This window comes from Miniopterus schreibersii, assembly GCF_964146895.1.
Source record: "Miniopterus schreibersii genome assembly, chromosome: 14".
NCBI lineage: Eukaryota > Metazoa > Chordata > Mammalia > Chiroptera > Miniopteridae > Miniopterus > Miniopterus schreibersii.
In genome coordinates this window covers 38,856,602-38,884,184 of record NC_138114.1, presented here as the reverse complement: position 1 = coordinate 38,884,184, position 27,583 = coordinate 38,856,602, and the positions used below count along the sequence as shown (strand labels likewise).

General features: G+C 40.5%; 1 protein-coding gene and 1 pseudogene across 2 annotated transcripts; one reads left to right on the top strand and one right to left on the bottom strand.

Annotated features, from left to right (window-relative positions):
* ENTPD7 (ectonucleoside triphosphate diphosphohydrolase 7) lies at positions 1–27,583 on the bottom strand. The gene is made up of 13 exons (XM_081158916.1): positions 27,461–27,583; positions 27,081–27,179; positions 25,780–25,962; positions 20,617–20,822; positions 20,217–20,367; positions 16,532–16,635; positions 14,335–14,391; positions 11,015–11,148; positions 8,223–8,389; positions 5,824–6,148; positions 3,408–3,493; positions 2,398–2,559; positions 1–1,151 (listed from the first exon to the last, which is right to left on the bottom strand). Exons 2-13 carry the CDS (start codon positions 27,086–27,088, stop codon positions 920–922), a joined length of 1,815 nt encoding a protein of 604 aa, XP_081015042.1. The 5' UTR covers positions 27,089–27,179; positions 27,461–27,583; the 3' UTR covers positions 1–919.
* Positions 13,069–13,647, top strand: LOC308567422 (small ribosomal subunit protein eS8 pseudogene; annotated as a pseudogene). Its single transcript has one exon. The product of its transcript is annotated as a small ribosomal subunit protein eS8 pseudogene (transcript).

Here is a 27,583-nt window from a genome sequence, read left to right as displayed (position 1 = left end):
GTACACCTGAAACCTATAAAATTTTATTAACCAATGTCATCCCAATAAATTCAGTAAAAAATTAAAAATAAAAATAGGCCTAGAGGACAGTGACCTGAAACCAAACCCAGGTCTCCAATCCCCATCACAGTTTCTCCATTCTAAAAGCACATTTAAGGCTCAAAAAGAAAAATTAATGCCCAAACAGCCTCTGAGGCACATAGACATGGAAAATTTTTCTATCCTGGTCCTACAAGACATCAGATAAGATTTAGTCAAAATCTTCGACGATCCATTCATTTAGAAGGAGTTCTAACCTTTTAAAATCACATACTAACATCAGCAACACTGTCAGGGACCTTGGACCACACTCATAATGGCTTCTTTGTCAAAGAAGCAAGGAAGTTATTTTGGTTGCCTGAAAATTCATATCTGTTCCACTGAACTGCAAATTCATATCTTGGATCCCTATTAAAGGTTGTGGATCTCCACATAAATGATATCTCTGTTACAGAGAAAGAAGGGGCTGCTGCACTTGCCAGAATATCTTCAGCTTTGTATCAGACGCTCCAAGTTTGGTTTCAACCTGGCTTCCAGTGTGCCCAATGCCAAACTTCATGCTTCAGCAAGGGGAAAAAAGTCTAGATCCCAGGAACACATCAGATCTCTCAGATAAAGGAGAAGCGTGCTTCAATTGGACTAAGGTTGGTCACCTTTGTTAGCACCAATCTCTCATTATTTAGTTCTTCACAGACTAATTCTGTCAGATAAGAGAACCTGGAGATTGAGAAGGAATTAAAGAAGATAGTAAAATGGAAATTTCAACATCAAATATCCACAAGGCCAGGCAAAGCAGCATCTGAAGCTAGTACAAGAGAATGGTGGAATTCAATGAGCAGCAACTCTGGGGTAGTCAAGCTTCCATGGTCCTTGCCCAGCCTCATGGCCCCACCTGTACCCCAATCATGGGCACCACCTCTTCAATCCACAGCAAGTTCAATGGAGCTGAGGCTCGAGTTTGTCGGTTGTGAATTCGGCGTAGCCGCAGAAGGTACAGGATGATGGCCAATAGCACCACCAGGATACAGGCGAAGAAGAGATAGTGGTTGTAGACAAAGGAGAGACGGAACCAGCTACCGTGGGCCTGTCGGACACCTTCCTGCCGTAGATCCCTAGGGCACAGTTTGACGGTGAACAGAAATGTTACGTTTCAGAGAGAAACCTTTATGCTGATTCAAAAGGCCCAGTGATGTTAGCCCATTTATTCCATCCACACAAACATTCTATGATACCAGCTCTATTGAGCAAATAAAGCTGAAGCAGGCCCCAGCCCCAGGGCTGCTGTGTGATTCTTTGTGTATTTTCCTTTCTAAGCCTAAAGAGGAACCTCGCAGCCTATACCCTCCAGAATCAGGACAAAATCGGAAGACAAAAAAATGAACAGTAAGTTTGAGGATTCAGATCATGGGTAAAGAAAGCTGTCACCTGATGAATTCCATTGTAATCTGGATGAAAATTAAGAGACATGTAAAGCTAAGCGCAGTTGTCTGCCTGTCTGGACAGAAGCTGTTCTCAGGTGGTCTAGATACAAGATCAATTTTTGTTTTATTTGACCTGCCGTGCTTCTTTTTTCAATGTGACTCTCCAAACTGAAAAACTGCATATAAAATATGAATTTCTAGCTTCTCTTGAGAAAGGAGAACCGGCAAATGCTGGCAAAGCCCTTCTGCATGAAAGTCGCCAGCCCTTCGGGCAGGGCACACACTCTCCAGTTCCCCACGTCTCTGACTTCTATCACCTGCAAGGCTTCTGACTGTATTTTCGTAAAAAAGGCACCAAAAGAATAATAGTTCATTTTAGTTTTGAAATAATCCAGGGAGAGAGTACCTAACGATTATCCCAAATATCTTATGGTTCACAACACCAAGACATCAGGCTACCATCATTTGGTGAAAATATACCCCCTAGAGCATCTCACATCCTTTGTTTGAATTCAGACCCACCTTCAAGGCAATGGCACCATCTCCAGAGTGGCAATGGTCATTAGGAGAGATGGCTCCATACAGACAGCCTACCCCAGTTCTCTAGTCAGATATGTTTTGCAGGGGTAATTTAAGGACATTTTAGTTTATCGGTCAGTATCTTGGAAGTGGTTAGTGAGAGCTCAATCCTAAAGACTGATTTGTGGTGAATCAACAAATAAATCTGAATTTCTGAAATTGCAAAGCTGAGGAACAGACTCCAGACCGTAATGCTCAACCTTCTTTCTGTTTCAACATAGTAAGAGCTGTTCACCTGGTAGGAATAAAGGGAGTTTATTTGTTTGTTTGGGGGGGGGGGGGGGCTTAAGAAACCAACTCTGAGGCACTAACTAACATCTTCTGAGCTCAAGATGCCAGCATGGTTAGTCCACCTTACCTGAGTGGTAAGAATCGGGTTTTATACAGAATGGCTCCCAGCGTCCACTGAACCTCCCGGTCATATACCAGCTGGGCTGTCCGTAGGTTTGGGTAGTCATAGGGAAAGTGGAATCCTTCATGAAGGACTTGGTACATCCAAGCCGATTTGAAACACTGATATCTGTGTAACAAAAAACTTTTTAAAATTTTTTTAAAGAAGAAGAAAAAGAATTCTAATGCCTGCCGTTGCATACTGCCCCTGGATGTCAGAAACCTGTCTCTCCCAGCTCCACCTTCCTCACCTCTTCATGGAGGCAGATTTGAGTCTACTTTATCTTAACATTTACCACAAACGTGAAGAACACCTTTATGCAGTGATAGTATTATGGATATGTTTTTCTTTTCTTTTTCTTTCTTTTTTTAAAGAGTTCTTATCTTCAGAAAACATGCTGAAATATCTACATATGTAATTATGAAGTCTGGCATTTTCTTCAAAATAACCCAACTATGATAAGAAGGGAGTTGTGGGTGGGAAAATAGATGAGACAAGATTGACCAGGAGTTGGTAACTGTTAGTAGAGAAGCTGGGTGACAGGTACACAGAAGTTCATTATACTATTTTTGTTTATGTGTTTAAAATTTTAAACTAAAATGTTTACAAAATGGGAGGACTGATGAGCCAAACTGACAAAATATTGATATTTATTGAAGCTGGGTGATAGTTACTTGAGGGTTTATGTTAGTTATTTCTACTTCTCTGCATATTTGATATTTTAATAAAAAGTTTTTATTAAAGGAAAAGACCACCACTTCTGAATTCAAACCACTTGGAGAGAACTCGTAACCGCTGGTCCCCTTGGCTGCAATAAAACAGGCGCATTATTTGGCCCCTATCATTCGGAAACCCAGACTCTGATGTAATCAAACTCCTTCAACATAGAACCCACTCTGCACTATTGCCCATTCATTCTCCCTCATTATACTCTCTACATTTTAAGGCCCCATCTGCGGGAGAAGGAAGTTACTCACTTGAGTCGATGCTCATCTGCATGTGGTGAGTAAAGGCCGTTCTTGAATCTCTGAGTTAGTGCTGACCAAGCCATGCCACAGTAATCCTGGAACAACCACAGAGAAATGGTGCAACATGAAATCTGAGGCAAACTGTAACTTCCCCCACAGTCACGGCTGTCCCACTTCTAAAGCGGCTGGTGGGCTACTCGTTTGACAAAGGGAATCAGAAATGGCTTATTCATTCACTGAATGATGCAAGTCCCAGAGCTCGGGCCGCTGTGTGACTTGAGTGGACCGGAAACACTCCTTTTCTTCCTAGCGCCTTCAAGTCCAGCACAAAGCCAGGCTGAGACGACTCCTAGCCTCTCAGGCCCTGAGAGGGGGTAGGTTGGGGCCAGGAATACCAGCATCATGACACGAAGAGAGCTTCACTCCACTCTACAAAGGACTGGCACGAGCAGGTAGAGCGGATGGACAGAACGGTCAACGACCTAGCACTGGCCTGCCTCCGTGTGGTAATTTGCACCAAAGGAATCGTTCTTTCTGGTGCAGTAAACTAACATTTCCTGAATGTCTACGATGTGCCAGTGCTATTCCAGGTGCCAGGGGATCCAGCAGTAAATACAACAGACAAAAATTTATGTTGAATTTTCTTCATTTCTTAGAAGCTTACATTCTAGTGGTGGGACACAGATGATACTAAATACACATACATACATACACATGTACACACATAGAATTTGTTAAGTGACATAAATGCTCAGAGGAAAAATAAAGCAGGAAAGGGAAATAGGTAATATTGGGGAGGGCTGCAATTTTGGATAGGGTAGCCAGGGAAGGTATTACTGGGAAGATAAAATAAGAGTCAAAGTTGCCCGGCCGGGCGTGGCTCAGCAGTTGAGCGTTGACCTGGGATCCAGGCGGTCAGGGTTCAATTCCTGGTCAGGGCACATGCCCGGGTTGAGGGCTCGATCAATGACTCTCTCATCATTGATGTTTCTGTCTCTCTCTCTCTCTCCCTCTCCTTTCCTTTCTCCGAAATCAATAAAGATACATTAAAAAAAAAAGAAAAAAGAGTCAAAGTAAAAATAAAAGGAAGAGAAGTCCTGGCTGGTGTGGTTAAGTGTTAGAGCGTCAGTTAGATTCCCAGTCAAGGGCCCATACCTGGGTTGCAGGTTTGATGCCCAGCCCCAGTCAGGGTGAGTTCAGGAGGCAGCCAATTGATGTGTCTCTCTCAAATCAATGTTTCTCTCTCTCTTTCTCTGCCTGCCCACCCCTCTTCCACTCTCTCTAAAAATCAATGGAAAAATATCCCTGGGTAAGGATTAACCACAAAAGAAAAAAAAAAAGTAAGGGAATAAAATCATCTCTTTCACCTGGGAAAGAAAACATATTAAGCCACTACCAACTTGGGCAAGCAATAACTTGAGGCCTTTGGTGTTTGAGGGAATAGAATTTGAAGACGTTTTAAAATGAGAGAAAGATTCAGGCCATGGACAGTTAGGGAGCCCTTGGACTAGGGAAAGGAAAGGAAATACGAGGGTATCCCTGGATGCTGGAGACAGAAGAGCAACCACAAACCGGGTTTTGCTCAATATTTCTTAAGGGCTGCCTTTAGGGAACAGAATAGTACACATACTGCAGACATTATTCTATTGGAAGTCTTCCACCAAGAGAACCCTAGAGAATCATGAGAAAGCAGAAAGGAAAAAATAAAAATATAAGAAAAGATTCTTCCTGTAAGTTTCTCTGATAAAAGAGGTCAGAGAACTACACACAAAAATTCAAAGTGACATCTAAATTAAAGCAGGAACTATAGAAAGCTAGTTGAACATTCACCTGTCCAGGTAACTAATGATTTAGGCCAATAGGATGCTTAAGCCTTATATATGCTCAAAGTGAATTTAAATTTAAAGAATACTTCCCCCATCACTGCACATTTCCACATCTTTCTAATATTCTGAGTGACCCTATACCTCTTCAACTTTTCAATAGCTCAAACCAAGAAAATGAAAATGGACTTGCCCACCTGCGTGACACCATCTCCAAAAGTATATTACAACTGGAAACAGCTGGTAAGGGGAAAAGTACCTAAAGGTGACACTACTTGGCCACGAACATTAAACAAGACTGCTGGTAAGATGGAGGAAAAACTATTAGCTGCCACAACAACTTTAGACCTGGGTGATACTATGGGTGACAGGACACTCAGGGAAGCTAAGCTTAATTAATTGAAGGCAGTATAGCAACACAAGTTCTTTAACTTCTCTAAATACTATACTTATTCATCTATAAAATGAGGGTTCATAGGGCTCCTGTAAAGAGCCAAGTGAAACCATGCATGCAAAGCTCTTTGCATAGCACACAGAGCAAAGTTAGGCATCCAATAAATAGCCACTGATGGCATGAGTCATCTTTCTTATTAATAATTTACCTGAGCAGCCTTGGCAAATGTCGGCCCATGGTAGCGGCCACCGATGCGCAACACATCCTCCGTACAGTAAAAGAACTCAGAGAAACCATAGAACTCGCTGTTGTTGAAGTCAATTGGTGATTGGTAGATGCCATTCAGCCAGGCCTGGCTGGTGTTGGAGCGAGCCAGCAGGGGGCTCAGCATCGCCCCACAGGCAGCCCAGTCTCCTTTTCCTCGGACATGCAGGACCTGGCTGTTCCTCTCCACCACATCTGTGAGTCCCACAGGCAGGCAAGGATCCAGAAATGGATTGTCAGGACTCAGACCTGTCTTCTGGCCCAGCAACCTATCATAGTGACAAGAAAAAACACATCACTAGTGTACTCAATCTACTCTAAGAAACGCCTAAAGAAGCCTGGTGTACGAATATGCTTCACAGATACCTTGTTATTGTTTTACATGACCCCAGAAACAAGAATGGAGTATTACCATGTAGTTGAGTCACATGAACATTTAACTTAAGCAAATTCAATTTAGCAAAAAAAAGAAAAAAAGAAACAAAAAGAAGTATGGCAGTGATCAATTTTGTCCAACCTTTTAGTCAACATGTATATTTCCCAGTGTAAAGTAAAACTGGAGATGTGAATCTGCTATTCTCCATCCGGTCTTCATTCCCACTTGCCTCTTAAAAGTGCAAAGATCTCACCCTGCTGAGTGTGGTTCTAATGTTTAAAATAACAACTGGGAGGAGGTGAAGTAGGAGGAACTGGGGGAGTTTCCTGAGAAGGGGACCATGGCAGTGGTGCAGTGCCAAAGGCTGGCAACAGTGAGGTGCACATGCCTGGCTCTGACTGGGGAGGGGAGTTTGGGTCCCGCCATGGACATTGCACAGTTCTGGTTACTTAGTCTGCACTTGCCGAGCAACCATACTCTCAGTCCTGAAGAGATTAATGTGCAGATCTTGCCAAGGACGAAAATCAAGTGGAGACAGAGTAACTTTGCCAAGTGCAGTTAACTATGCATCAATTCCTAAACAGACGGGCACTGGAGAGGGGACTTCCCGGGGTGAAGATGCACATACAAGTGTAGAGACTAAGGAAAGGAATGGGAACGGGACCACAACAAACGCCTGGGCACACTCGAACCTATTTCAAGGAGGTGACACCAACTACAAGGAAAACTCAGAAAATCATTTTAAGAAGAGAGAACCAATAAGTTTTGACATCTCAGGAAGCACAGGTTTCTCTGGTAGGTTAGCAGCTACATAAGATGAATAATCACTCTTTTGAATTAGGGGACTTAGATACTAGGCAAGAAAATGCCAATGCGTGGGGAGGCAATGCTGCTGGGCAAGGCCTGAGGCAGCAGGAAACAGCAGACGCAGGAAAAAAAGCAGCAGAACAACAAAGGAAGAAAACAGAAAAGGAAGCACAGTGACTGATGATGAAGCAGCATAACAAAATTGGTGTGAAACTTTCATAACAATTGTTCAGATGTCATAGTGCCAGCAGGAGTGAGCTGAACTCCACAACCCAAGCAACATTTGTATGGATTTAACAGTATTTTCAGAATACAAACACACTGCTTGATTTTAATGCATTTATCAATTATCCAGGACAACAGGATTCTCCCAAAACTTCTTCAACTTCTACTTACAAAAACAAAAAACACTTATGAGACAACGATTTTTAACATGCTCCCAACATAAGATAATTGAGAGCTGTAGAGAACTGGGATATACCAATACCTCTACAAATGGGGTATATCAATACCTTTTCAAACCAGTGTTTCTAGCTAAACAAATGGGGATAAAAATTATATGGTGGAAAGAACTTCCATCTATTACACTTTCCTTCAATGTGCATGATAAAATCATTTTAAATGCTAAAAAACCCCACAACTGTTTGTACATTATGGTCTAACTACTTTATTTGGTCTCAAATAAAATATCAGTATTCTGGTCCATGCTGGAGGAAAAAACTGGTGATTCTGGAATTAACGAAAGAACAATTTAAAGGTTAATTTTGACTGCACATGCTTTTTATCTTTTAAGCACACTAAGGAACCTAATTCCCGCATAAAATGCAACTCCACTATAATTCAACACACGTTTTGAGTACTTCAGTGAAGAAGGAACGGCTAGAATGTACATTATACTGCACATTTAAAAGTGACAATTTAATCTCAATCCCATGAGGTCTGAAGTGAGACACAGCAAGAGGTCACCACAATAAGCTGCTGTACTTTTTTATGAGTCTTATTAACACAGATCAGAATGCACTCTCACCCAGAGCAACTAACGGAGGCTCTCTAAGATGCTATCCCATTGGCAGGGCTGGTCAGGAAGAAGATGAATATTTCTAATATCTGCAGCCTGACAACATTCTATTCCAGAAGCATAGATCCCATGTCAAATATACCTGTTTTTGCTAAGAGTTTCATTCAGCACAAGGTCCTCATATCGCTGTCGGGCGAAATTGCCCCCAAAACCCAGAAAGGTGGTGACGTAAACCCTATACACATGTTCAGTGTGCTGCACATCACAACCCAGGTTGAATTCAGCCAGCAGGATCTTCGCAGCTTCTTCCTGTAACACAATGTAAAGAGAAAAAACAGAATTTTAGTTTAGGTTAATTTCTACAAAACTATGACATTGCTAATACACCAGGCTTCATTTGCTATGACTACTCTTTAAAATATCTTGTAGCATTCTTTCATCCTCATAGCATTATTTTATTTATTTATTTGTAATATTTTTATTGATTTTTAGAGCGTGAGGAAGGGAGAGAGAGAAACATTGATGTGAGAGGGTCCCTACTGGGGATCGAGCCTACCACCCAGGCATGTGCCCTAACTGGGAATAGAACAGGCAACCTTTTGGTTCACGAGACGATGCCCAACCAACTGAGTCACACTGACCAGGGCCAAAGCATTATTTTATTTTATTTATTTATTTTAAATATATCTTTATTGATTTCAGAGAGTGGAAGGGAGAGAGAGAGAGAGAGATAGAAACTTCAATGATGAGAGAGTCGTCATTGATCAGCTGCCTCCTGCAGGTCCTGGACTAGCAACCCAGGCATGTGTCCTGACCGGGAATCAAACCACGATCTCCTGGATCCTAGGTCGATGCTTAACCCCTGAGCCAGGCCTGGCCAGGCCAAAGCATTATTTTAAACAAAAACATAAAATAACAAGACTGCACAAAAAAGAACAAATCGGAGGTTAAACATCAAGTTAGAGACTAAAAACACGATTTGTAGTTATATAATAGAATCATTACAGATATTGTCATTTTCTTGCATGTACTTTTCTCATTTTTCAATTCTCCAAAATGGGAATGCAGTTTATAATTAGGAAAAAGAAATCCTTTGATAAAGATAAACTTAAGGAATTTGGGAGATCATCATGAGATCTATTCTTTGGCCTTTTCTAAAACTATTCAAGAAGTCCTAATGTTCCCTGTGACAGATTTGGAATTGAGAACGTTTAATTTTATTATACTTCCAATGAAAAGGTGCTCTATCTATTTATTTATTCTTGACTGATAATGAATATGAAGTGTCTGTTGGGGGGTGATGAAATTCTGGAGATCAACAATGGCGGGCGCATAATTTTGTGAATGTGCATAATTTTGTGAATTGTATAAAAAAGTATATTTGGCATTTAAGATTATTTAAGGTTTTAGAAGTGCTACTGTGTTGTTTCATTGTTTTTTCATTTTTTATCAAACACTAAGATCCATCTTTACAGTCCATTATATTGTTATTTGCAAGTATATTCCTATACCAGTGTTGCTTTCTAAATTTGCACACACACAAAAGTCATTTGTTTAAGACTTTAAGGCCCAGTGCCAAGTGTCACTTATCCCTTCGTATGTGAACCATGCCTTCATTTTATCTGCTGAACACATATTAACAAATATAGACTAAAAAGTCTCACAACCTAGTTCCCAAAATCTCCAACCCTAGCACAGACTTCTTGGCAGATCACTAAACCCACATGTCCAACAGTCTAGTGGGATATTTGTACACATATTTTCATGAGATATTTCAAACTCAGCATACCCAAAATTGAGCTCATTGGTTGTAGGACTTCAGCTAGAGGCCAGAAAGACGTTCTCATGCAAACCACCTGACATCCTGGTTTGGTTGACATCAACCCTGCCCTTTCCCCTGTGGTTGCTCTCTCAGTGACTGGGCTCCTCACCTTATCAGTTAGTTCTCGGAGCTGGACCCTCGGAATCACTGGGCATCCATCCCTGCCCTACCCACACCACATTATATTGGTTTTTCACTCCAAAATACCCTAAATCTGTCCCCTCCCTTCTATTTCCACTTACATTGTCCAATTTAACCCCTTATCAGTTCTCACCCAAGGTTCCCTGACCTACCTTTCTTTCTTCTAACACTAAAATTATTCTCCTAAAAAACAGACTGATTGGGTCACAGCCACACAATTAACGAAGTCACAAAATTCAGAGCTGGGAAGGACCTTCAGGGTTTAATTATTCATAGATGATGAAACTGAGACCCATATAAATGCCCTACTCAAAAACCTTTGTTGATTTCCCACTATCTGCAGATACAGAAGCCAAATCCCCTACCACTGCACCCAAGAGCCCTCACGATTTCACCTCATCTTCCCAGCGTTACCTTTTACCACAATTGAAAATCCTATGCTGCAACAGGCTAGTCACCATTCCCTGGACATTCTGGGCTCTTTGCTTTTTCTGTGCCTTCATGCATTTTGTTCTCTCCACGCAGATGGCCTTCCTTCCACCTCCACCATGCAAAAGCCTATCATCACCCAAGCCCAGTCAAATGTCTTCCCTTTCATGAGGCTGGCGTGACTCCCACTCAAGCCTTGCAAATGGAGCTACCCGGCCAGTTCCCACATTGCCACAGCTCTGTTCAGACCAGAGGTTCTCAACCAGGGTGATTCTGCAACCCCAAGGGACATTTGGCAATATATAGATATTTTTGATTGCCAAAACAGGGAGCTTAGTGCTTCATCCTCACAACTTTATGAAGCAGATACTTTTATTATTCCCTTTCTACATGTGAGGAAACTAAGGCTCAGAGCAATAACACAAGCTAGCAAGTATCTGAACAAATATCTATACCCAGGCAAGTTGGTCTAAATTCAAAGACAGTGCTCTTCCTTTTAAAATATTGACATTCCTAGTGACTTTCTCTAAAAGGTGAAATACCTGCTTTGGAGGAAGGGCAGATGTTGAGGTAGGAACTTCATAAGCAATTTGGAGAGAGGCTCCTCCCATATCCAGTATTCCTACTGTCCTTCTGCGTCCTGCTGTCAATTCCTGAGGAGCTTCCGCATCTGATTCTGAAATAAACAAAGGAACTGAAGGGGTCTAGTAATTTAAAACCAAAATTAAGTCAAAAAGGAAAAAAAACAGCAATCCCTTAAAAAATTGAAAGCAAACTGAAAAAAATTAATCTAATTGTATCAAACATATATTACACAGAGAAGATAGAATGTATCTTAATGACAAAAGAAACAAATATCTTAAACCACATTCCAGTAGTATTATTGGTAATATTATTTACATTATTTTAAAACCATTAAACATATGCTGTGGAATAAAACAAGCATGTATATGTTGATATATTTAGGAACAAATATTCAGCGTAAGAGAAAAAGGTGAGTATAAAACCACACAAACTGAACACTAACATCATAACCTGAAATAGGAGTTGGCGCAATCACTACGAACTCATGACGCACTTTTCTCTTTCTAGAAAATAATATTTCCTAGGCCTGAAAGCAATGCTAACCCAGGAGCAACAAGCACCCCTGGTATTTAGACCACAGCCTCTAAATACCATTTTCCACTAAAAGAAAACTGGGCTCCTTTTAAAAAAATTGCTCCTATCAGGTCTGGGATAAAACATACCAGATGAGCATGGAATACCCTGCTGTGCCAAACAGCACAGGAAACACAAGGTCACTGAGATCATGTTAAAAGGATACAAGAGCAAGCCCAAAGGTGCTCCTACTCATCGATGATGGTATGATTTGAGCACCCAAAGTAGTGATGTGATGGACTGTAATGCATCAGCTACATTAAAATCCACAAGTTCATAATAATACTGAAAAGAAAACTTCACTGGTTACCTTTGGAAGCTGCTAGAACACCAACTCATTACTCAAAAATTTGATAAATAAGGAAAAAGAATCAAGGATTTATTGTCTTTCCCATAAAAGCTGTATTTCAGGATAACCAAATAGTTGATGAAGAAGATTTCATTTTATAAAAATTCCAGCTGTTAAATGCAGAAGGAATGAAAGAATTAGCAAAATCATCATTTTGTAATTTCCAGTGAAAAAAACAGATCTAAGCAACGGATCACAACTGGCTACTAAACCATTAGGTGAAAAGTGAAGGGGGAATGTTTACAATAGATTAGATCAGGCTGACAATAAATACCTGGTCAGTCTTAACATGGCTAAAAGTGGGACAACTAGACATCACAACTGGACTCCTGATGAGAAACATTTAGCACCATCTACGCTTGATTCTTGTGGGAAGAATTGAATCTGAGTCTAATAAGATTTCTTTATCTAATCTCCAGTTTATAGGACATATGAGGGGATGAGAAACACGTTAAAGACCCCACAAAGATGCAGTCAACCAAATTTAGAACATGGCAAATTCACTCTATCAAGAAACTAGTTTTGTGGATTTTTTTAAATGAATGATTTGAAAAAAAGATGTGGGAAAGGTTAACTGTTACAGATTAAAAGAGACATCTCAATCAAGCAAAGTTTGTGACCCCTGTTCAGCTTCTGATTTGAAGAAGACAAATATAAATCAATATTCTTGAGACAATCAGGGAAGTCTCTACCTGGGTATTACATGGGTATTACATATTAGAAATTGTTAATTTTGCTAAATTCAAAAATGGCACTGTGGAAATGTTTGTGTTTTGTTTTAGAAACTCCTTATCTGTTAAGAGACATATACTAAAGTACATGAAGGTAAAATGATATGTCTGGAGATTGCTCTTTTTTAAAAAAATATATCTTTATTGATTTCAGAGAAAGGAAAGGAGAGAGATAGAAACATCAATAATAAGAGAGTCATTGATCGAGCCCACAAGCCGGGCATGTGCCCTGACTAGAAATTGAACCCCGATCTCCTGGATCCTAGGTCGACGCTCAACCTGCTGAGCCACACCCGGCCAGGCTGGAGATTGCTTTTAAAAATCCAATAGCAAAGCTCTTTCCAGCCAGCAGCGAGCCATGGACATCTCTCAGGACAACTGGCACAATCGGCACAAGACTGAGAGCAAGAGAAAGCCCTACCACAAAAAGCAAAAATATGAGCTGGAACGCCCTGCTGCCAACACTAAGACTGGACCCCACCACATGCGCACAATCCACGTGCGGGGAGGCATCAAGAAGTACAGAGCGCTGAGGCTAGATGTGGGCAACTTTTCCTGGGGCTCGGAGTGTTGTATGCGCAAAACCCAAGGATTACTGATGTTGTCTACACGCATCCAACAGTAAACTGGTCCACACCAAGACCTGAGTAAAGAACTACATCATGCTCATTGACAGCACACCTTACTGACAGTGGTATGAGTCCCACCGTGCACTGCCCCTGGCCAAACTGACTCCTGAGGAGGAAGAGATCTGAAACAAAAAAATGACCAAAGAGAATTCAGAAGAAATATGATGAAAGGAAAAAGAATACCAAAATCGCCAGTCTTCTCGAGGAGCAGTTCGGCAGGGCAAGCTTCATGCATGCATGGCTTCAAGACGGGGCCAGTGCGGCCAAGCAGATGACTACATGCTGCAGGCAAGGAGCTGGAGTTCTGAGGAAAATCAAGGCCCAGAAAGGCAGCCCTGGCCACGTGGCTCACTTGGCTGGAGCACTGTCTCGTACACCAAAAGGCTGTGGGTTCAGTTCCCAGTCAGGACACACAACTAGGTTGCAGGTTCAATCCCCAGTAGGGGCACGTATAGGAAGCAACTGATCAATATTTCTCTCTTGCACTGATGCCTCTCTCTCTCTCCCCCTTCCTTTCTCTCTAAAATCAATGAAAAACATACCCTCAGGTGAAGATTAAAAAAAGGCCCATACAGGCAAAGGTATCCTCCCCCCTTCTATCTTGGCTCATGTAGTAAAGGTGTTTATCGTTCTAAAAAGAATCCAACAGGAAATAATACTTGTGTGGAGGGAGTGTGGGGACTAAAAAAGGGCAAAAGATTAGTAAGTGCTGAGTCTGGGTAACAGATTCATAGAGGTTCATTTTATTATTTACTCTACTTTTGTGGCAGTTTGAAACTTTCCATATTAAAAAGTTAAAGAGAAATAAAAGAAAGCAAATTAGGCTGGACAAATGAAGCAACTTAAGTTTTTGTTTTGGGGGTTTGTTTGTTTATTTGCAACTTAAGTTTTAAAAAATAAAAACAACTCAACATTAGCGCTTACATGCTACTGACAGGGTATGACTTAAACCCTCAGCCCTTACTTAAAGAACTTCATAGGAAAACATTACTCACCATCCTCATGGTCGAATCTTCCCAAAACAAAGTTGATTCCAATCCACGCATAAACCCCTAAGACAGAAATATAAAAGCCCTCAATTAATTCTCTACTGCCACCCCATGTACACCTCTCTCCACAGGGTTGCTCTTAGTCTCCTTTTCTTGGAAAAAAGTGCAAACAGTATTTTACTGTACACTCTCAGTGTATGAATTTAAAATATTTTATCTTGTGGTGTTTTTCCTTTTAAAACTATTTGCATTTTCTAAATTTCCTACAATGAATAGGAATTATTGTGTAGAAACAATCACCAAAGTAAATCTTGGGGTTCTGGTTCTGGACAAGATGGAGTGAGCACATTCCACCCGCCTCCCACTGAAAGCAAGAGTAAACTCTGGAGAGAATGGAGGGGGCGGCTGTGTGAGAACTCTGAAAGTGAGAATAGATGCACTGGGACAGAGATCAGATTCAAGAACCACCAAACCAGCAATGAGCTTCCCACTTTTTTTCCCTTCTACAATGCCTAGCCTGGACTCAAAAGCAACTTGACTGAAACATGAACACACACACCGGGTGTGGACAGAAAGAGCCTTAAGTCCTTGCTGCCTGATCCAAGGAGCAGGAAAGGGGACTCCAAAGGTTTAGTGAGAGTGGTGGAAATCCCTTGCTTTGTCTTCTTTATTTTGTTCTCTCCTACAGTCAATCCTTCGGCAGCAGAGGTGATTGTCAGGCAGGTTCCTGGAACTCTGAGGGATGTGAATACTTCTCTCTCACCAGAAGAGCTGTACCCTCAAGAGTTGCGGCAAATCCCTATTGCTCATTCCTTCCCCTCTGGCCTCCACCACTTGGCCCTGATGGCAGAGTGGACAAAGCAAAACTCTCGCTTACTGTCCGGAGGGCCACAAAAGTGAGCCCTGGGGAACCAGAAAGTGTTGGGGAGATAGTGGAGAGAAGGAAATGAAGTGGCATATGAAATCCTGGGCTCACCTCCAAGTTATACATGCATGGATCTGACTCTAAAGAGTATACGAAAGGTTTTGAGAACTGAGGTAGGGGCTGTACAATCAATTTATATGAGCTATGCCCAGGTTCCAGATTGGCCAACACCTGGCACATCCATGGGGCAAATCCAATAGCAGAGCTATGGCTTTGAAAAATGAACCAATAGGATCATAGCCCACAGAAGGCAGGTCAGAACTTGAGGCCTGAACAAAGCCAGGTCAACTGCTCAAACTAGCAAACAAACAAACATCAATATTCTCCTTATGATTGAAACAAGACCCAGAATGTGATAATGTAATATTCAAAATGTCCAGAATACAATATAAAATTACTTGACATGCAAAGAACTAGGAAAATCTCAACTCATAGGGGAAAAGATGGGGAACAGATGCCAACCCCGACATGACAGACATGATAGAATTATCAGACAAAGGTATTAAAGCAGGTACATATCCAAGAAATAAAATCCGTCTTACAACAAATGGAACGACAGACAGTCTCAACAAAGAAATAAGAACCAAATGAAAATTTTAGGGCTGAAAAATGTGATGTTGAAATTGAAAAAGGTAAATTTTTTCCCTCATGTAGGCTGCAGCTAGAGGGCATAAAATATAATTCATCACACAGGCCACATTTGGGCTACATGAGGACATACACTCAACTCCACCGCAAAACTACAAACCCAATAGTGTGGGTTTTTAGGAAAGCATCAATCAATACTGCATAATAAGTGCAATAAAGAAAGAGCTCATAACCAAAAAAAAAAAAGTAACTCATCATGATCAGTCCCTGAAATTAAAGTTTCTCCTTACTTTAATAATTTGTTTTACATTTGAATTTGGCAAACTTAGTACAACCCCTAGATTAATGTATGTTTTCAAAACTACAATTAGCTAACCAAAGATCCATCTGGAATCACCATTAAATACTAATACATTCTTATTCCTTGGCACAAAGTTAAAAACAGATATGAATTTATGACTTCTAGAAGCAGAAGTTGAAAACATAAATTTATGACTTCTAGAAGCAGCATTCTAAAGCAGATACCAATGCATGGTATGCAAATACTCAAATAAACTAGATAGCAGAATCAAGAAAATTATTGTCAGAAAAATAAAAATCAGATATATAAAGTAATCCCAAACACGCGTTAGACAGACTATGTGATGGTTGGCTGGGAGGTGAATTGGAGCGCTCCTCAAGGCCCAGTACCTTCCTGCTTCCCAGAGATCACTTCTGCCTGAGACTGTGAAAAGAGGAAGTCAAACTCCAGTGGTAAATCTTTCACTAGATCAGCCAAGATAGCCAACTGCTTCCTGCAAGAAAGAACAAAAAATCTAAAAGTTAATCATTAAATTATTTTCTAACAGACAGCCTCAACTTGACCTTCCGCTTAGCCTTGTTATGACTTCACTGTTCACCTACCCCATCCCTTATAAAGCCCTGCTTTTCCTTGGTACCTCCTTTGATTCCAAAGGTTTAAACTGCCTCCAAAACAGAGCCCCCTACTTAACAGGCAATATGGTAATAGTAATACTTTTCCTTTATATAATGCTACAATTCAAACAGTGTTAAAAGATGAGACTATGGTTCTACGCTTCTCACAGGCTTCGTAAGCCGCAGGAAGCTGAAGTACACTTTCACCACCTATAAAATCAATGTGATTACATTATCACGACCTACCATGAAAGACAGCTGCTCAACTGAGGAACACAATCTCAGAAACAAGGCTTCACCTCACCACATGAGCAGCACTGTCAGGCCCACGGGTTTGCACGTAACCCTTACATACGCTTACAATAAGCTTGTTAATCTCTTTTTCTATATTTCAAGGTTGAGGTTTTTTCTTTATAAAATCTTATCATTTGAAAATCCCAGATCAGGATCAAAATCCAAAAGTCATAACAGTTTGAGAAGATTTGAAGCCTAGTATCTATAGGGTTGTGTTTTCCTCTACAGTTTTATGTTATCAGTATTTTCAGACAACGAAAAGCAAAGAAACAAAGCTAGTAGTAATATGAATCTAGAGAAAAACATTGGTTAAAAATAAGACCAATTATCTTGGATTTTTAAAATTACTCATTATAGAAATATTCTACTGGCTCAGGCAGTTGTCAGCATGACAGTGGAGAATGTTAGCACTTCAAAGTGAAGAATTACACTTACTGTAATAATCTTCCAGTATAATGTCTAAAAAATATAGCTTCTAAAAAATTCATTATTATACATATAAAATTCATGCAATATGAATTTCACATGGGGAACAGGAGGAGCATTTTGCCCTCCCTATTGGATATGCTTCTTAACTACCCAGAGAAGAGGGCTTGCTTGTTTTAATTGATACGGAAGGAGAGGCACCAACATACACTGCCGTTGCGAATGTAAATTTCTGGTACCACCTTTCTAATGGGCAATTGAGAACAACGTGCCAAAAACTTTAATGTGCTTAACCTTTGACCCAGCTATTACGCTTTTCGAAATTGCAAGGAAATCATCAGATAAAAATACAAAGACGAAGAATACTGCAGCATTATTTATAACAATGAAAAACTGGAAATAATCTAAATTACATCAATAGGAATTAGTTAAATAATTTATGGTGCATCCACAGAATGTAATACTATACAGATGTTAAAAGAAATGAGGTCAATTTATATCTACATGCATTGACATGAAAATTTCTCCAATATATTTTGAGTTTTAATGGGTTATAAAACAACATATGACATGATCCCAATTTATGTTAAAAAACAAAACACTAACTTTCATTTTCTAAAATACTATTTTTAAAAAACTTTTAATGGCAAAACATCGACAACCGTTGAAGCTAGGTGGTGGGTAAATGGGGATTCATTATACTGTTCTCTCTACTTTTATATACGTTTGAAATTTCTCATAATAAAAAAGGGTGTTTCTTCCCTTAAATATCACCTTTGTAATTTTTAAAGGGGTTTTTCATTACAAAATAAAAAGGAGGTAGAACAAATTCTGTTAGTCCAGGCCTCTGTCAAACAAATAAAACCTGGTGCCAATAAATTCAAAATACAGTCTAGATGATTTAAATCCATTTTGAATATTGCTTACAAATGCTAATAAGTTAGCAAAACATTGTTTATACAAAACAGGCTTTTGCAGTGATCGTTACACTTATGTCAACAACTACAGTTGCCTTAGAGGTAGCAATGATTTCATAAGCCCAGGATTGAGCTAGGCATTGTTAAAAGAGGTGATCAGAAAACAAAAGAAAAGGCAAGTTCTCTAAAAATTCTTAAGATAAAATAGATATTAATATTCAGAGCTTCCATGCTGACAATGAACATTTAGACAAATGAGGTACAGCTACATCGTAGGTTTTGTTGGATAAAACTTTTTTTGACAAAGTGCCAGGGGATGAGGCAATCCTCTCCTTTGCGCCAGACACACAAAATGTGGCTAAATCACTGCTCTGCTGATTGACTCCAATTTTTTACCTACGAGTCAGTTTTTCCTCTGGCCCTCTTACCCCCTCCTTTGCTGTGAGACACCAGGCTATTTACAGACTTGTGATGTGGCACTACCTGTGTCATCTATACTCTTCCCTGGGTTTCTAAAATTTTGAACAATGTAAATATTACTTAAGTCAAAAACAAAAATTCTAAATTGCATGCACAGTATGATTGCAACTTTGCAGAAATTACATAGATATACAGAGAGAAAGGGAATATGACAAAATGAAACTGTTTTGATACAGTAGTGGAATTATAAGTATTTTTTGTTTTGGTTATTTCTTTTTTACTTATAAGATTTCCTTTAATGATGTAAGGTTGCAAGTATAATATTTTAAAGTTTGGTTTTAAAAATAAGTTTTAAAAAAGCTGAAATTTTTAAAATACCAAGATACATGAGAAAATAAGGAGCCAGAAGGCCTCACATGTTGACAAATGGCTGTATAAAATAATCTCCTTCTCAACAGTAAACCAGATAGTAAACCAGTACCTGCAGGTCTCAACAGAAGGAAGGAAATTCACTGAAAGAAGTGCTGACATATGTTATATTGTCTGGCATAAGCAGCCCTACATGTATGGCTGAAGTTTTGCTGTTGTTGGCCAAGTATGCAAAATCAAACTTTGTGGAAAAAGGAACTGCTATTTGCCAGGAAAAAAAATATTTAAGCTAATAAACAATGCCTGATGCCTATGAGACTATGAACATTCCAGAAGGATGGATTCCAAGTTAAGGGAGCTCACTCCCACACAGTGATCCTATCTGTGGAAGGGTCAGGGAGACGGTCATAGGGGAGACATCACAAAGAGGGGTCTGACCCAAGTATAGCTGCTGCCTCTTCCCCTTCCTCCTCCTCTTCCAGTAAGGAAAGAGGGATCAGATGACAAGAGGCCAGGCTAAACAGTCAAGGTCAAGACTTGACTGACTGGGGTTGAACGCTGGTATAAAGCAATGGAGCCTGATCTTTGCAAGTAGCACCAACTATCATTAGGGAGCCTGGCAACGTTACAGAGAAAGCAGCATTCCTACCAGCCCCCAGGTACCCAGTCCCTCAGGTGACCCTCCTACTACCGTTAGTATGCTCCTCCTCTAGATGCTCCATGATCCAAATTTAACACCGTCACCTCTGCTCGAAACCCTCAATCAGAACTAAGAATCATTACAGCCATCTCAGGTAGATATGGATCCCAAAGCAGCAAATGACATGAAGGTATGAGCAACTGATTAGGAAATAATTGGGTGCAAGGGCAGATCTGCTCTATTTTTCAGCAAGGAGTCTTTTAGCGCCACCTGTCAACTCTGTGGTGAGCGCACATCCCACCTTCAGACCAGGGAACCCAGAGGACACACATGGAATCAGCCTTTCCACTCTGGGGCCCCCATTTTCCTGTGTTTCTCAGCCCCTGCACCTCACCTCTCAGGAAGAAGCCTCATGCCCGCTGTGCACAGAATGTAAAGGGGGGTCTCCTTGTGCTTCTTCACAGGCACATGAGCAGCAGCAAAGCTCAGCAGAGGACGAAGGTAATCGCTGGCGTGTTCAGGCGTGTCTGCCATGGCAGAGATTCCTTAAGGAAGATAAAACACTTTCCTTAAAAAGCAGGTCACATACACTCAGAAGACTGACACCCCACAAGGTTCTGCTTGAGCTTCTAAACTTACTTATTTGAGGGGGAGGAGGCAATGAATGAGACATCCCTGCCATTATCCAGAATCTCAAGAGAAAAGGGCAGTTCGCTTTCTCCCAATTCTCCTCTCCTCTCTCATGCCTACAGTAGTAGATAAGAGATTGACAACGAATGTACTCCGGTTAGTACCTGGCTTGATTTTTTTAACCACTGGTTGGCTGTTACGGTCTCTCATCTGTTTGATGTCCAGCAAGTCATGGGGGTTCCCATTATGTCTTGGCCAAAAATAAACAAAAATCCGGGAGCCACTGCTGCCACAGTCCACAACAAGTCCATAATTTAGATTTGGGTCTTCAGTGTTTGTAGCTTCAAGCTCCCCTACGCGAGCCAAATACCTAAGCCAGGCAAAAAGAAAGCTCAGTATGAAGAAGCAGCCAGGTCCACAAAAGGCACCACCATTTAATTCTTGCTCATCAATCTTCATTAAGTGTCTAAGGCACCAGGCACATGGGACTATGGGTCGTAACAACGGAATGAAACAATACTGACCATATGTCCTGATGTATATGAGGCAACTGCTGGTCTGTTTGCCTGGAGGCCAATGAAGTTAGGTAACTTCTGGGGCAGTTTGTTATACACACTAAATAACTAAAATAATCCTAATAATTTCTCTTCTATCTACTTATCCTTTCTGTATATAAACATAAAGAATACTATGAAATGATATATCACGTAACGTGTTTTTTGGGTGGTGATATGGGTGAGGATTTTAAAAAAAGATGACGAAGAACATGCAGAAATGGCTCTAAAATCAAAAAGTGGAGCTGACTACCGTTCCTATTCTACAATGCAAAGTGCATTTTTTAAAAAGAGAAGAAGGTATAGTTGAGCTTCAACATAATGCTGTACATTATTCATAGTATACAGTCAGGTAGAACTTTTTTCTGGATTTGATATGAGAGCAAGTTACGAGAAATGAAACAGGTGGTAAAAATCTGTTATATAGGAGAAAGTTTACAGTCCTAAAGATTCCATTTCACCACATTCTTTCCCATGATAATCAAATTACTGTGCTGAACTGGGCTCACAATCCACCAGTCAACTCAGAGCAGCTCACTTCTATCACATGAAAGCTGGGCAGAGGTCTGGGTTCATTACAGAACTCTTGCAAATACTGACCTCGAAAGATACCATAGATAGAAAAGAAATAGGAAAGATAATCCATTTCCCATCATAGCAGCCCTTGTTGCTACTGGCTGGTACTTTGCAACCATCAGGTTAGCTGCAATGTAGAATCTAAAGCCCCATCTGGGAACTTTTTATACTCTGTAACATTAAAATCCATCAGTTACCTTGCACTTTGAATGACTTTTACTCATGCATAATTTTGTCTCAGAAGCTCCAAAGGGTCAGTAAACACTTTGAGAACCAATGCTCTAATGTGACTTTTTTTTTTTCCTTTCTGAACATCCATCTGCTTTTCTATCTGTTTGTTCCCCTTTCTCTTCTTTGACATAGCTTCCCAGTTCTTAAGAAGCCTCCATTCCACAATGCTGACTCTTATAATGGCCACAAAGATCTGAAAGGGCCTCCTCCTTCTGCTGTAACACACGGAGTGCCATTATCCCCTGTGAGCACTTTACTTATATTTCAGTATGAACCCCTAAGACTTCTTTCATATATGTTTGCTCCACCTCCCCATTTAGGCTGTAAGTTTCTCAAGAGTAGATACGTTATCTGCAGTACCTGGATATTGCCACAGTGTGTCCCACATTTCTCTGATATATTTCAATCAAAACTGATTAGTCTGGTCCTAGAGCTCACCATATGGAGCAGTTGGTTTGTTACTAACTCCTGATGTCTTTGTATCGCTATACTCAAAATCAGTTGGTCTCCTTAGAAAGTTTCAATGGCTTCCCAAAGCATCCCATCATCCTCTTTGGTTCCTGTCAAGATAAACAACTTTACAGTTCTAAATTGGGTGCAACTCAACTTTTCTTTCTCTTCCCTGAGAAGTCTTCCTGTATGCACTGGCAGAAAAATGTCAGCTGACATTAGAACACAAGGGAGAAAGATAGGACCAGAGGCATTTCTGTTACACTTCCCACTTGAGTCTTTGATCAATGCTGCAGGCAGCAGAAAGTCTCCATTTTTCTCATCTTGCATACAAATGAGTAACTGAAGAACAATTTTCCTGTCTGGAAAGTAATAATATCCTTTTTTTGGAACTCTGACATCTTGTAACCTATCAGGTTTCTTACACTTTTCAACCACCTGAAAGTCTTCCTCTGGCTAGGCTCCTCACATGGCCAGATCTGCTCCTTCTTGTGATTTGCAGTCCCAGCCTTAGCCATCATAGTCAATTACTTGCATTGATGGACCCTCCTGCTTTGCTGATGCTGCACTAAGTTAATCCCTAAAGAGGAACCAAAGCCCAAGAGAAAAGTTCTAAAAGCCTTGGAATCCCTCACATCCACCTTCCCAGGAGAGATCTGATTGACCATCACACACTTACCCTCTCCCCTTAACACACACATTGTCTCTCTATTACAGAAACATGATTTCCCTCTGGTCACTGCTGAGTCAGTGAAAAGAAAGTTACCCACATATACATCACCCAAGGCAGAATTGGAAGACAGTGGCTTTTCACTGCCATTATCCTGAGAACATTAACAGCATTAGAGTGGTAACTGGCCAAACCATTACCTAGCTTACAAAATCAAAACTAATTATACCACTTCTAGAGTTCAAAAAGAACTCAGTAATGTGCCAAAGGTCAATCATAGTGGCCCTCATCAGCATGGGGCAAGCAGCTCTTCGCTGAATGTCACATACTCTTCAACTCTGCTCAAGGCTCAGAGACAAATATAATGACATTAAGGCAAAGTAGCTGCGCATGACTGATGTTAGTAATACATGCCCAGAAAAACATCTTGTAGGGTTACTCTTTATCTCCTAACAAGATTTAATCAGAGCAATCAGGAACATGTATAAGTTAAAGATCTGCTTATAAATACCACTAAGGACAAATAAGAGAATAAGCAAACAAATGTGAAAAAATGCCTTCAATTTCACCAGCAAAAATCTCTGAATTGTTCTATTGTACATAAGAATACTTAATTGATCTGCATATCCTAAAGCTAATAATTTTTTTTTCTAACCAAAAATAATGTCTCTTGTGACTTGCTTTAAACAGAATTGAAACTCCTATGGAAGGCTCAATTTAGCTGTGAACCTAAAATTGCTCCCCAAAAAAGTAACATCTATTAAAACAAAACAAAACAGCTCTGGCTTCTATCCTTACTGACATCCCATCACTCTCTAAATTTACCTTTCCCTAAATTCTAGCTCTAATACAAACCTCCTGCTTTCTCCTTTCAGAAGCAATGTGGGTGGGCACATGTTCATAATAAAGAAGAGAAAAATAAAACTCTTCAGTTTTTAAACTACTGAGGGGGAAAATCCACATAAGGCTTCTAAAGTTCTGGGATGTTAGCACTTCAGAAGTGATATGCTAAGTTCCCAGAATGGCTGAAAATAAATTTGAATTAAAATATTTTCTCAATATAAAGATATTTTTTAAACATAAGCTACTTTCACATATATTAAAATACAAAGATGCAATGTGTAAGAGAGATTATAACTTCTAACTAAAGCAATCCCTCACTTATCAAGACCATAGAATGAATTTAGTGTTCTGGGCATATTTTCCTGATCAAGGGTTTCCAAACTTGCTCCCATGAAGACACCTGTAAGTCAGTGTGCTCCTGGCAACACAATACAATCAGTCCTCACTTACAGAAGAAAATCAGGAACTGAAAGGCACAGAAACATAAAACATCCAGAAAAAAACACAGAGAGAAAAAAGACTAGGGGAAAAAAAAGAATAGAGCATCAGTAAGCTGTGGAAGAACTTCACATGACTCAATATATACACACATGTTTGGAGATGCCAAAGATGAAGTGGGAAGAGCACAGAAAAAATATTTGAAGAAATAATGGTCAAAATTTTTCCAAATTTTTAAAAAAATATATCTTTATTGATTTCAGAGAGAGGAAGGGAGAGGGAGCGAGAGAGATAGAAACATCAGTGATGCCCAGCCAGGAGTGGCTCAACGGTTGAGTGTTGACCTAGGATCCAGGAAATTAGGGTTCAATTCCCAGTCAGGGCACATGCCCGGGTTGCGAGCTGCAGCCGATCAATGAATCTCTCATCATTGATGTTTCTATCTCTCTCTCTCTCTCTCTCCCTGAAATCAATAAAGATATATTTTTAAAAAAAAGAAACATCAGTGATGAGTCAGTGATTGGTTGCCTCCTGCAGGCCCCCGACTAGGGATCGAGCCCACAACCGGGGCATTTGCCCTGATCAGGAATCAAACCGAGATCTCCTGGATCCTAGGTCAATGCTCAACCTCTGAGCCATGCACGGCAGGGCAAAATTTTTCCAAATTTGATTAAAACCTATAAACCCATAGATCCAAGGATCAACAAATCATAAGCATAAGAATCAAAAAGAAAACTGCACCAACAAACAACATAAGCAAATTGCTTAAAACCAATGATAAAGAGAAAATCTTAAAAATAGCCAGAGGAAAAAGACATTATATAACTAGACATATTAAAGGAAGTCTTTAGGCAAAAGGAAAATGGTACCAGATGGAAATATGAATCTACACAAAGGAATGAAGAGGCCCAAAAACAGTAAATATACAATCCTTTTTTTTTTATTTTAAAATATCTTTAAAAGATAACTGAATGTTTAAAGCAAAAATAAGAACAATATATGGTGACACTCATAACATATGGAGAAGTAAAATGTATGGTAACAATAGCACAAAGGCCAAGGGCAAAGGGGCAGGTCCTTAAACTATGTGTGAAGAGGTATAAAATTACTTGAAGGTAGACTATGGTAAGTTAAAAATGTATACTATAAAGGCTAAATCTAAATGCAATCACTAAAAAAATAAAAACAGAATTATAACTAATAAGCCAACAAAAGAGACAAAACATTATACGCACATATGCATAGTCCATGGACACAGACAATAGTGATAAAAAGGGTGAGTTCATCAAGAGCACATAATGATCCTAAACATTTATGCACCCAATAAGCTGGCCCACAAAAACAAGAAAATAGAAAGATGCCTTTCATGATTAAAACACAGCATCACCATTCCTGAATCAGAACTGAAAACTGTCAATATCGTTATGGAATAAGTGGCATGGAATTTTACTAATAAAAGTGCAGTTTTCTCCAAAAGGGTCAAAGGTAGTAATGTGTTCAACAGCTTATCAAAATATTTATGACTTCAGTGCAAAGCTGATCAAAGTGATCTAAAGGTGACTCACCTTTCATATTGCCTATCTCGTGGTAATGAAGCGTTCCAATGTCGAAAGTCCATGATTAACAGAAGTAGAAGGAGACAGGATATGAAGAAGAGACTTAGGAATGCCACCCGCTGTCGGGGAAATGGGCTCACTGTGGGCACAGTAAAGTACCAGGAGGCTGGGCAGAGGTAGGAAAAACTGATCCTGAAATGAGACAAACATTAGTAAGGAAAGTCTCTACAATTAGTACTAAAAAATAGTTTTTAAAATGGATTAAAGCCCTTCTTAATAAAGGCAAAAATTCATGCCACCAGAAATTTAAATGTTCTTTTAGTCTCAAATTTTAGAAAAGGACCTACATGGTTCATGGTGCTTCTACTATATAAGTCAAAAAAGCTTTATCTGATCTTTTTTCCAAGTCTTCACTTTGGGGTGCAATTCAAAGAATTCACCTTATTTTGGTGAAAAGATGACCAGTCTCCCTGAGCAATCTTGTAACACTGAATCAGAGTACTACAACATTCCCACCAAGAATGCTGTCAAAAAATTGGACAGGTAGAAAATGCATTCAATTGATTTTTTTTAAAGTATTTTAATAGATAATATATGCACATGGTAAAAAAAAAAAAAAAAAAAAATCAAGCAGTTTAAAAGGATATATAACAGAAAGTGAGTCTTTTGCCCTAACCCAACCATTTCCCTCTCAGAGGCAACCATTACCACCCAGTTTCTGTGTATTTTTCCAGGGATATTCTATGTATTCACAAGCACAGATATATATTATATATGGTAATATATCCATGTGTGTGTCTCCAGTTTTTTGGTTTTACAGCATATGTACTGTTCTCCATCTTTCTCCATGTACTCGACAACTGTCCTATATCCATAGATCCACATTAATCTTTTCTGAAAGTTTCAGAGTATTATTGCAATGTATGGACAAGTGTAGTCCACTGTGAAGTTCGCTTTCTATAATGATTCAAGAGGACCTCAGTCTGTTTTCAAAGTTCATTGCAAAAACAAAACATTTTTTTAATCTCCTCAAGGGGTACCTAGCCTCATCCAAATGAAAATTTTAAAGAATATTACAATACAGCCCTTTAAGGGCTGCGCAAGCACTGTCCTGAGCAGGGGGTATGGGCTGGAAACTATTGTATCTGTCTTCAAAAGAATGAAACTTTGATCTTTGCATCCATGTGTCCAGATGCAAAGTCCAGACGCAGCCCTGGGACAATCTTCACTTGTAACAACCTCCCAGGTCCCCTCAACCTGCCTGCCACCCCCTGCGGGCCCCCAGCTGAGGAGAAAGCGCGCAGTCTTACCTAGCCATGGGTTCCCTTTAGTGGTCCAGCGCCTGTCACCTTTTCCTCTTGCCCTGAGAGGGTGGTCTCCGTGTCCCAGGCATCTCCTCAGCCTGCAGCCTGGAAAGTGGTGCTTGGGTTTCAGGCTTACCTCCAGCAGTCCCCACGAGACCAGGCCCCCACGAGAAGGCCACAGCGCCCACCCACTCCCCGACCCCCGCTCCAGATAGTCCCTCTTGTTCTGGGGCCCCGCGGTCCCTACCCGGGCTCCCTGGGAACCGGGCGTTCTCGAGGGCCAGCGATGTCCTCGAGGAGTCGGCAGTCCCCAAGCGGAGGGGTGGGGGTCCCCGCTTCGATTCCCGTCCCTCTCGGCCCCGCAGCCCTCCAGCACCTACACTCACCGGCCCAGCGGCGCGCCGGTTCCTTCAGGACCTCTCCGCTCGGTCCGGCGCGAATGCCCACGGACTCCAGCCCAGCCGGAAGGAGGCCTGCGCCGGCCGCGGCGCCACGTCCCCAAGGAAACC

Coding starts and splice junctions, on each gene's coding strand:
- ENTPD7 (XM_081158916.1), bottom strand. Junction 14,392..16,531: donor GATCTCTGGGAAGCAGGAAG/GTACTGGGCCTT, acceptor TTTCTGTCTTAG/GGGTTTATGCGTGGATTGGA. Junction 6,149..8,222: donor GAAACTCTTAGCAAAAACAG/GTATATTTGACA, acceptor TCACTATGATAG/GTTGCTGGGCCAGAAGACAG.